We start from the raw sequence: 12,518 nt of genomic DNA, 5'->3' as shown, positions 1-12,518 counted from the left end.
GTATATGGTGTGGTAATCTTGCAGCTATACACAGGAGTTTGAGGACACGAGCACATTTTAAATTTATACTGTGAATTAACTTTTACCAGACTTTGGACCGAGAATGAATGTACCAGTAACTTCTTCACTCCCCAGTCTCGATTTCTAAAAAAAAATATTTACAATTTCTATGTGTGCTAAATCTTACCAGATATATGGTGTAATGTTGCGAGTGGTGTGTTTCGGTTAGACTCATATAAATATAGAGTAAAATGTAAACCAGCCTCAAGATGTAATGCACAAATTCTGACTTCTAGCAAAGGCATACTGACTGAGTTCGAGCCCTAACTGTGCAGAATAATTTCTCACTGATTTTCTGATTGTTGCTCCGCACTGATTATACGGATATTTTCATATAGAAGAAAGAAAAACTATAATACTAGTACTAATAATAAATGGAATAAAATTGGGTCACTATTTTGGGCTACCATTTTAGCATTGGTAAGAATAAAGTTTCTCTATCAAAGCTAAAGAATATTATTTTATTATTATTATTATTATTATTATTATTATTATTATTATTATTATTATTATTATTATTATTATTATTATTATTATTATTATTATTGGTTTAGTTACACAACCTGGAAACTCACAACTTTTCAAAAGATAATCGATGAACGTCTTCATACTTCTAGAGAATCCCATTATCATGATAAATCAAAAGTAAAATTTCCTAACTAAATTATCCATCAGTATTTTTATTCAATATTGAAATAAGACTTTATTCAGAAACGAAGGAGCATCAATGATACGCCTTCTTTCCGTTCCCCTACGCCAGAAATTCACATGTATATTCTAGAATAACTCGCGCCCAGAATAAGACCGTGCTGCCTCTAAACTATCAATTTTTACAGGTAAACAAAGAAAAAAATCTGTATATAAAGAAACTCTTTTTTTGAGAATTGTAAATTTATATATATGTATAGCATCAATTATTGTATAGGAATCTTTTCCTAAATATATACAAATTACAGTTATTACATATTAAAAATTGGTAACAATTTAAAACCAATTTTGAGCTAGGCCAATCTTACTCGAGGGCGCAACTTGTGCATTTATAATCTTTTTACATTAAAATATATTCCAGTTAACAGTTTTATTATTTTGAAAAGATTCTGCCATATCCCAGTGCATAGTTCCTGCACCAGAAACTGTATTTACAGGGCTGATAACGGGCTCTTCCTTAATTTATTGATTTCTTAGACCATAATTAACTGTGGACTGTTATTCTGCAAAATGTTTTAGAGGACAGTTTCCATTTACATTGGATTCACTATTGACGAAAATCTCTTTTAAGTAAAAAACAAAGAAAAGGAAGAAAAAATGTGTGTTGAGGATTATCTTCAATTTTCGTAAACTGCAGTCGACATATCAATCATTAAGGTAGATAATCGAGAGTTCGCTTTGTCAAATGTTTTTAAGTTATTGTAACAAAAAAGGGATGAAAGAAAAAGGCAGGTTTAGGGAATAATATCTTACTGGATTATCTTAAGACTGGTGAAAAAATACACTTATTGAAGAAATAAGTTCACACATATATATATACACTTATATTTTGATATAAAGAGAAAAGTTCTTTAAACGCGTTGCCTCAAAGTAATTTCTTTAGCGCATCAAAATCGTGTGAGTGTAACCTATATACTCACACGGATATTTGTTCCGTATGAATACATTAGAAAAATGTATGTAAGAAAATGGACTGATGATAATCAAGCATTATCATAATGTAATGAGGTCTAAAAATAAAGCTTTCCATTGTGAAGTTGAGCGGTACAGATGTTTAAATAATGTGAACATAATGCAATTAATAATTTGGCTCTTACTGTCTATTACTCTAACACAATTTTCTATGACAATGAACACAACTTCAATGTTTCGATGTAATGAATGTTCAGTGTTTAAATGTATCCGCTTGTAAAGGGAAAGAAAAAAAATGATCAACTGAACTAAAGCAAAGAGATCATCATTGTATGAATGTGTGAGAAAGAACCATGGCAGCTATTATTTCATAGCAATTTGAGTAAATGTTACGCTTTAAGCATTGGTACTACTTTTTGTAACATACATTAGAATTATTAAATATTATGTTCCAAAAGAATACTGTCATTTTATTTCTAATTGAGTGTTCTGTGGCTGATGGTTGTTCTTGTCTGATAAATTCACGATTAAAAAAAAAAAAAATCAGTATTAAATATCTACAATAACGAAAATATGAATAAAGAATTGAATTTTTTCTGACGACGTGATTTTAGTTAACTCTTCTCGGGGTATTAGACAGGTGAATGTATTGACATCCGACGTTTCGAATGCAGACATCGCATTCATCTTCAGGGATTCTAATGAAGGGACCGAAGACTTGAGCATGTATATATAGCGACTATTTAGAGGCAGAGCCATAAATGGGGGGCTTGTGATTGGCTGAGGAATGCTGGCTCCTGATCGGCTGTTGTGGCTACGAGAAATCGCTTTGTTGAATAACTGTTTTGTTCTTGAAAAGGGTTGAGTTGAAACTGACACCCCGAGAAGAGTTACTAAAAACGAAAATATGTATTAATTCTTCAGGCTTTACGTAAATAGCCAGATCTGTGACAGTGGTACCAAGAATTCTCTCAAATGTAATGGCGTTGTCTTAGTGGCTGAATAAGTCCTAGAGTTGTACACATATCAGAATGCAATTCGTAAGGTTATTTCGGAGACAAAGAACGTATAACTTTATACAATAAGCTCCATTAAGAACAATTATATAGGCGCGCTATGGCAGTTTTACATTCATTTCACCTATCAGTTCAAGAGTGAATATGTAAGAGACAAGTCCATCTTTTAAGTTTTACATTTAGGAGTGTTTTAGCCGTTACAATGATTATGTTGAATCGCTTACATCTCCTATGAAAGGTATTCAAATCAGGACAATTTTGACAATGAGCATTTTGTAGAAACCAAAGAAAAGAAAAAATGTGTGTTTATAAGAATTATGTGATATGAGCTACTGAACCATCTATCATTTTCATCAATTCTTACACTGAATTTATTATATTATAAAACGATTGTTAATTAAAAAAAAATAGTAGACTAGGATCTAGGTATGTACCTAAAGACGTAAAACTTCCATTGAGGTTATGAAGAAAGAAAAGAGCAACTTTTTTGTTATTCCTCCAGAGAACAGAGTTAAAAATTAGGTTTCGGAGCTTTCAGCAGCTCTGGCCATGTTAGCCCGTCATGTATGAGAGATGACGTTCCTCGGCGATCACACTACCCAAGGAATTGGAGAAGAAAGAAAGAAATCGGAAAGGAAGGAAGCAGTCTAGGACCATTAAGTTAGGTACCATCCCGGCATTTGCCCTGGTGTGAATGATGGAAACCTCGCTCTGGATAGCTGGCCTGAGAAAGTTTCTACACGTTTTTCGGCCGAGTATTCCCACCGGGAATCGAAGTTATTCCTCCGCAAATTATGCATTACGTTTGTGATAGAAGAAATTAGATGTTATTAATGCAATGTCAGTTTATATACAGGTATGTTTTAACATAAACTATTTATTAACTTCATTTAAGGATTAGATATACAAGAAAATAAGCAAAAATTAGATTGACAACTCTGAAGGACAAGTATGGTTTCAAATCACTATTTGCAATAAGTGAAACAAGTAAGAAGGAAATTATAGGTGATTACCGAGGTTATAACATTCTACAACGTATATATATATATATTCATACTTACAAGACCTGTCTGAAAAGTATCACATCATGGTCTCGGAACAGAAATACACTCATCTGGTGTATTTGTCGCTCTAATCCCCTGCAAGCTAGTTTCCTCCTGCTTCCACACACTGAGTTCAGTGGTCGAACCCCTCCTCAGGATGTGTTGTTAAGGCAGCCGTTTTGTTGCGCTAAATATTCTCTTAAGGTGGCAAAGTGCTTTTTGTTTTTTCAGGTGCCTTCTGATTTTTAGAAATAGCCGAAAGTTGCATAGGGCTATGTCCGGATCGTAGAAAGCTTAATGAACCTTCAGAATGTCGTTCTGTGCCGAAAAGGACAATCACATGACCCACATAAATGAGGGCATTATTCTGGTGCAGTTGGTCAGCTTCCGAGCTCCACAAAACTGGCTATTTTTAAAGAAGCGCGTCACGTTCATAACAAAGCCTTTGTTCAAAGAGTAGTCCTTTGTGACTGCACGTCCTTTTGCATACTCATGATCCATAATACCACGGCAAGTCGAATAACACGATCAATATTACTTTGCCCTAGTACGCGTGAAAGCATTCCTAGGCTTTGGCGAGCTTCGATGCGTGTGCCTTCGTTTTTCCGTCTTACCCTTACACCCACGTTTTCATCCTCTTAGATCGAGACCAAGAGGATCCAATATAACTTCTCCTCCACAACAACAAATGCAAGTGAAAGCAACGCCACGTGCTGGCTAAAATCATGAACTACCCTTTCTCGACGCACAGTGTGGTCTACCTGCACCATGTAGTTTTCCCAAAAACGAAGAAGTTTGGATACTTTTCAGAGATGCCTTGTAGGTTTGCCAGACTGAAGTGAAGGCAAGCCTGGGTACCAGCTCCATTTGTGTAATTGTGGATACACATTCCAAACTGAAAATTCTTTTCAGGTCATTACCACCGTTACTTCTAACACGTTTAAAACACTATCACTTTCTACTAACACTACCATTTACCAAACTTATGTTGTATCAAAATAAAAAAATAATACAAACGTTAGTAATTATAGACGCCTACCTTTTTTTCTTTTTTTTTTTAAGTTCTTCGCTGCAGAAGAAGAAATCCTGCTTTTCCGGAACCGTTTAGTCGAAAAACTCACAGGTTTACTCAAATTCATCTAAACACAAATTACGACCATCACAATGCTGCTGATATTGCTTCTATCATCAGATCATAAATCTTCCTTTACACAAAGGACGTTCAAAAGTTTTGCACAGGTGGGTATAATATTTTTATTAGTTGAAATATGATATGACATTTTAAGTGAACATACTTTAATTCTTTGGTTTCAAAATGGTAATAATTGTTTCTTATTGTTCACAGGTAGGCTAAACCACAGTGAACACTGAAATGAAATCTTTGTTTTACGTCCCACGGTTATGCCGGCGAGGCTAAAGGAGACGGTGATGATGAGAAATGAATGAAATGGTGGAATGAAGAAAGTGGGAGTAAACGGGACAAAAAAAACGCACATGGTTCACCACAAACTTCATTTGGCACGAACTGGGATCGAACCAGGGACGCCATACACCAGAGGTGAATGCTCTACCACTGAGCCACCGCGGCCCCAATAATGGACACTGAAGTAGACGTCAGGATCCGACAACGGTCGGTAATGGAATTCCTGTTCAAAACCGGTGGAGAACCAGCCACATCAATTCATATGAAGTTGCTTCCTGTTTACGAGGATCATACACGGGACCGCGCCAGTATCCAACATTGGTTGCAGCGGTTTAGAGATAATGATTTCATTCTTTTGGGCAAACCAAGATGTGGTAGGCCATCAAGTGCAGTGAGCGATGTGACCAAAACTTCTTAGAACGTAGCTCCACAATTATCAAGAAGCGTTATTGTTCGTCACTAGATAAGGTACAACGTGCTATCCAGACAAGAACCAGAGTTGCAAGGTAAGATCACCAAATTCCATCATCATAATGCCAAGCCTCACGTAACCATGATGACAACAGAAAGTCATGAAAATGGGGTGGGAAGTCGTCCCTCAGCCTTCCTACAATCCGGACTTGACTCCTTTGGCTTTCTTCCTGTTTCATTGTCTGAAAGCCTACTTGCGAGGAAAAGCGTTCGATAGTAACAAGGCTCTCATTTCTTGTGTGAAATGTAAAAGTCAGTCATCTGAATTTATCAAAGTGAATTCAAAGCATGGAAAGAACACGTTGGACGAGATGTGTCACAGCAAATAGAGACTACACTGAGTCACATGGTTGTGTAGCCAAAAGATCAAAGTATGTTTACCAAAAATGTCATCATCACATTGCAACTAATAACAATATTATAACCATCTGTGAACACTCCTTGTTCGAAGCAGTATTACAGATTAATATAACGAGAAAAATACATCATTTTTACCATTTTGGTGCACATATTTTCTCGAAAAACGAACTTCATACTTTACAATTATTATTAATCCTTATTATTAATGAAACCAGTGTTGGTGCCAAGTGATAGTACAGAAGCAACAATAAAAGGAATTTAAACCCAGTCAATTGTTACGACAAAAAATAATCGTAAATAACAAAAAAAAAAAAAAAAAAAAAAAAAACCCAAGCAAAACTATTGGCATAGATAATTAATTATAGGCATTTTAACAGGGTTGGCTGGTTTAAACCAAGGTGGTTTAAACCAAAAAACAAAGAACGAAAAATGCTTTAAATAGTGTGAACTTCATGGTGACGTTTCCACATATCAAACCATCCGCATTACGTTTATCTACTTTCACCTTTTAATCAAGGGGTCCCGTGTTCAATTCTCGGTCGAACCACAACCCATCTTTCAAGTGTAAACCAAGTAGCGATTCGAGGTGTCCCTCTAAGCAAAAGTCTTCTTCGTGACATACGAAATGAATCAAGTTACATATTTCTACTTGAATGAATGCCTGTTGTTTTATAAAGAAGCCAAAGTTGCTTAAATATATTGATAGAAATTGGCAAAATTTATCAACTGCCTACGTAGCTTCCAACATCAGCTTGGATTTGACTTGGTTTTAATTTTATTGAATGATATCTACATACCAAATTTGTAATTTAATACCTCAGTTTTAGCGTGGTGATTATAATACATTGACCTTAAAATTTTACATACAAATACATTTAAAGTAATAACAGGGTTTTCCCAATGGCTAACGCGAGAGTTTCCCGATTTATATAATTCTGTACAATGTTTTTACTTGTGTAACTGTTTATCTTTTTGTCTTTCTGATATGACTTTTGACAATTATATTAACAAGTAGACCTATGTAAAGATCAGTATAACGTATTTTTATCAGGAGTCCTTCGTGAGTGAGTCGGCAATCGCATTTGGGATCAATTAGTCCCGGTTTCATGTCCAAATGGACAATTTCTCTTGGATGTAAGACGAGAAGCGGTTTGGATTCCGCTTTAAGATTATGTGACCCCTTCTAGCATAACCTTGTTGTTGCATAATAACACCAAGGCGAAACAAACTAATTTCTGTCCACATTTAATATAAATACAAAGAGTAAATTATTTAAACCAAAAACACCTGGTTTAAACCAAAAAAAACCGGGTTTAAACAAAAAAACTTGGTTTTTTGGTTTTTTCAATAAAAACCATGGTTTTTGCCAACCCTGCAATTTAATAATTAAGCCCGTAGACCCGTAGAACGTTTTACAAACCTGGGCCATGGAGATCTGGCAAAATTACGTTTGCGACACAAAGTAAGTCTTATTTCCAGTGTTAAAATTTTAGAAAATTTTATATTATTGAAAAATAAAGCGGAGAACATTCACGCAGGTGGGCACCAAATGAATACCTACACTAGAGGCCTCATTGTAAATGTATGATGTAAATCTGCCATTACAACGTAACGCAAAAATGCAACAAACAATTGATTGATATAGCGAACGATTCTGCAGTTTTAATGGCCAGCAGTGAAATATAAAGGGGAAAGAAACAAAAATTTAAGCAATATATATTAAAAGCTGATGGTCACAATAAGTCTTTATTTAAAAATTTCCTTTACAAAGTCCAGTCTTGCACAAAACATTTACACACATCCCTGTACAGTATTTATATATTTTACACCTTGACGGCATTATTATTATTTAACAAATATATTAGGCAAAGGTCGACTCAATTGAATGGCGTTAATGTCTTACGGCTCACTTTGAAATTCCTCTTCTAGATCACTGCATAATGTTGAACAACGTAAAAATACAATACTAAGCAAAGCAGTATAACGGTTAAAGCAAGTATAAACTATGTATCACAGCATAGCATGATACAAATTCGTTGATGCAGGTACTTTATACCAAATCTACGATGTCACTTTTTTTTTAATTCTGAAATTAAAGATAGATTTAATTAAAAGCTGTTAGTAATTACAGTATTGCAATTATCAATACCGTATTTGCAATTATCAAATAAAACACTTTTGACATCAAATTCTATTAAATGGATTTCCTTATTGAATCAGTTAGTATAAATAGTACCAATAAATAGGCATAGAATGTTGTAATTTGAAACGATTACTTCTTTCATTGAAGTCTCAATTTCATAGGTTATACTTTTTTTTTTTTTTTTTTTAAGAAAAAAGAAAAACCTTTCGAGGATGCAAATTGATCAAGCTGCTTTTGCATGTTGATGCTGAATTTTAGAAGTTGGACTAATCTTGATATAAACCGAAATTTTCAATAGAAACTCCCATCTTTCCAGCGGCGTTTTCTTAAAACATCTACAGCAAACATATCATATCGCATAGCACCCGTCGTGCAGTATAAAAGTATCTTTTAAAAAAAATTTTCTAATAACAAAAATATATATACAAATGTCTTGGTGTTTTCAGTAGAAAAAAAAAAGTTGTACTCGGAAATTTCAACGTTCATAGAATCGTTCTGAAACGTTTCTTGATATTACGCAAAATTTTCTTGGATAGTACAGATGTACTCCACAATTGTCACTTTAAGACTATAAATATTGCTAATCTTCTACTTGTAAATAACGTGATGCATTCAAAAAATGTTATTACTGTCATTCTTCACACAATATAATTTGTGTACACGCTTTCACTAGATATTTTAGTGAAAGTATCTTCTACTTTCCACTAGTTCAATTCATAAGTAGAAAATCAGCACACCACTGTTTATAGTCTAAAGATCACAACCGTATAGTACATCTGCACCATCCAGGAAAGTTTTCAGTAATATGAAGGAAAGTTCAAGAGTGACTCTGTGTGAAAGTTCAAATATATATATATATATATATATATATATATATATATATATATATATATATATATATATATTCTTATTACTAGAAAAACAAAACGTTTTCGGTAAAATTTCTACAGCACAAAAATGCATTCTAAGTGATGTGATGAGTTTGCTGTAGATGCTTTCAGAAAACGCTGCTGAAGAAGATAGGCGAAGACGATGATGATGATGATGAAATTTATTATTCCATTGACAATGTCGGCAATTAATAAATAACAGACATATACTAAATTAATTGAAGTGCAGGGGACTCTCGATTCAGCCTTTCTGCTCTCATTTTTCCCAGGATACTTTGCGGTCGGTGACGTCACGTGGAGATATCGGCAAGGATGTTATAAAATAGATGATCTGCCCATACCACAAAATTGTGAAGCCATACGTATCCTATGATTGGTGATTTTCTTACTTGTGACAGGTTATTCCGTGTAATTTCTTCTCACTCCTATTTGTACACTCATACGTGCAGCATGTAACCAGAGTAAAATTTAAATGTGAAGCAACGACTTAAATAAAAATAAATGACTGAAGATCTCAATGTTTTGAGCCAACATATATGGCGGAAACGAGAGAATAGCCAATCAGACATGCCAATGCTAAATTGTTTTTTTGGCTTCATTCAGCTAATAGGATGAAACTACGAGAAAGGATCAAAAAGTAATGCCTCCCTCATTATATATATATATATATATATATATATTTTTTTTTTTTTTTTTGTGCTATTACAGCTACTGACTTATCTATGCATGACGTTATAGAGGTAGCCTTCCTCCACTAATGTAGTCTTTTCTTTTTCAGATTGAGAGTTATTAGAACCATGGATCTGAAGCTAAAAGAAAGAGTCGTCATCGAATTTTTGGCGAAAGAAGGTTATCCACCTAAGGAAATCCATATGCGCTTGAAGAATGTTTATGGGGCTGCAGTAATGGATATTAGCGATGTACGGCATTGGGTGAAGAAGTTTAGCAACGGAGAAACAGAAATCGCTGATAAACCAAGAAGCGGCCGGCCGACAACATCGATCAGATGCAAATCCAGAACGTGCTGAGGAGTTGATTCGAGGAGACAGGCGCAGAGTGTTGCTGATGCATTGAATGTCTCGTATGGCTCTGCCCAAAGGACAATTGCTGACTTGAGATATCACAAAGTGTGTGCTAAATGGTTACCTAAGCAATTGGCTGTTGATAATCGGAGGAGGCGAGAGGACATTTGTCAAGAGCTCCTGGACGCATTTGCAGTTGAAAATCAAGACTTCTTCAAAAATGTGGTCACTGGAGATGAGACGTGGGCATACCTGTATGACCCTGAGAGCAAAGTGCAATCCTTGTGTTTACTTGTATCTGTTTGGCCCTTTAAAAGAACATCTACGTGGTTGCCGATTCAATGATTTGGATGAAATTAAAACAGCTGTAAAATCATGGGTCACAAAGCAACCTCCTGAATTTTTCCAAAAAGGTTTTGACGCCTGGATTCAAAGATGGCGTAAATGTGTTCAAATTCATGGAGACTATGTTGAAGGGTAGGATCCTGTAGTGAACAGTTCAGGCTATGCTCTGTCATAGCTTGTCTTGTTCTATGTTCATTAATACATTTTTTGTGACACAGGAGGCATTACTTTTTTGATCCTCCCTCGTACATATGAGTAAATCCTCTATTTTATAACATCCTTGGGTATAACGAGGTATCGTTCAAGAGAACAAGTGAAATACTTTATACGCAATTACGCTAGTTGGTATAGTGTTTCAAGATGGGCAAAAATCCCTCCACATGACGTCATGGACAGGAAGCCAATCAGAACGCTAAACGCGAACTGGAGCTAGCAGTTATCCTTGGTTCAAGTGCATATTTGTAATCATGGGTAAATTTAGTTCCTTAAATTGTTAGACACAAATATTAATCAGTGTATTTTTTCGACCAAATACCGCAAAAAAAGAAGATACACTGATAAAATGTCCATAAAAGAATGGATTATTGTTAGTTTATTGTAATATTGTAACACACTCAACTGATCGGATAATGTGCAGGGAATTTATTTTCAGTTAATTACAAAATAAACAAAAAGATGTTTATTCTTAAAAAAAAAAAAAAAAAACTTTCAAGCCTTTGTATAAAATCATCATGATATATCTTTATTTGGATGAGATGAGCAGCGGGATTGAACTATCAAATTCATGGTTATCTCAAGACACTTATCATAAATTAAGCTTTGAGTGCATGAATCTATCACAATAGACAAACAACTTGTACAAAAAGTAATTTCTTCTGTTAATAGGTATATTGTTTTTAGGTCTCGTATTATTATTATTATCGGTATCGCATTATTATTATTATTATTATTATTTAGTAGAGAATAATTCTAAATTATTCACATACTGCCAGTTTAGAAAGAAACAACTTCTGTATGTGATAATTGTCGTATGTTTTAGTATTTTGTAACAAATGAAGTTAAATGTTCATGTTAAATACAGTTTAAAGAATGAAACCCTTTCATCATACAATGTTTTAGTGCATGTAGTTTTTTTATGAGTGTTCGTTTTCTTTGTTAACTTTTTCCTCAAACCTATCCTATGAAGTTCAGAAACAGATTTATATATCAGATTTGAACCCGAAGTATCCAAGACCTTGCACATAAATAACCAAGTCAAATTGAAGAAATCAAGAACAAACTGTCCTTAAAATTATGGAAACATCAGATATTGTATTGGATTACACGCACGTAATACTTTTAGCTTACTCTGAAAACATTATAGTAACTTACCTTTGTTGAGATTTTGTATCTTGGAACAGATACATTAGCCTATTTACACGCACATAGCCATTCCATGTTCATTTATTTCACATTTAGATCCTGGACAGTCTAGTTCCTTTAAGATAAATTATATTCAATATAAATAATCTACTATATGCTATTTTTCTAAAATTTTAAATACACGTATAAGTAGTCTAACGGTGGAATAAGTTAAGACAGTCTCATAACTTAATGTGTAAAATTACAAGACTTCAATGTTTACAAATGTAAGCAATAAAAGCAGAGTCAAGCTTCCTACATGATGTCATTTTAGAATTCTAATTTTGGTAAAAACAATGTTTGGAGATAGATTGATGCCTCTTCCGATCGAAATGTTATAAAATCTTAACATGGCATTTTGTTTCTCCTTCAACTCCCCTCTTGCATGACTTTCGATAATGTTAACACTATCGGAATAATATAGTAGGAATTTAGTAAGTTATTCATATGTTACTGACAATATTTATGCGTATTATCCGTATTAACATCTGCATATCATTTTTCATGCACTGCCATGTTGGATTCATATTATTTTATAGCACCTTATCCCAAACACTGTATCTATCTGTCTCTAGTCATACCTGCTGACGGATGTATAGGATACATATTAATAACTTATAAGGTTACTACACAAGATATCTCATAAATGACATCTGTTGATTTTTGTGAATAATTTCAGTCGTCGCAGGGTCTCTTTTCAACATTTGCTACGACTGCAAACTTG

The 12,518-nt window shown here is 34.2% G+C and overlaps 1 protein-coding gene across 1 annotated transcript in view; it reads right to left on the bottom strand.

The window, feature by feature from the left end:
- Positions 1-11,764: 11,764 nt before the first annotated feature.
- Positions 11,765-12,518, bottom strand: part of LOC145662983 (uncharacterized) — an 89,033-nt gene continuing 88,279 nt past the window's right edge. Inside the window, exon 12 of the mRNA XM_081729078.1 lies at positions 11,765-11,870. Within this exon, the coding sequence (XP_081585204.1) occupies positions 11,808-11,870 (63 nt within the window). The 3' untranslated portion in view covers positions 11,765-11,807. The remainder of the gene's footprint in view (positions 11,871-12,518) is intronic.

This window comes from Thermobia domestica, chromosome 10 (genome assembly GCF_964235325.1).
Source record: "Thermobia domestica chromosome 10, izTheDome1.hap1.1, whole genome shotgun sequence".
NCBI classification, from domain to species: Eukaryota; Metazoa; Arthropoda; class Insecta; order Zygentoma; family Lepismatidae; genus Thermobia; species Thermobia domestica.
This window is presented reverse-complemented; position numbering and strand designations above follow the sequence as displayed.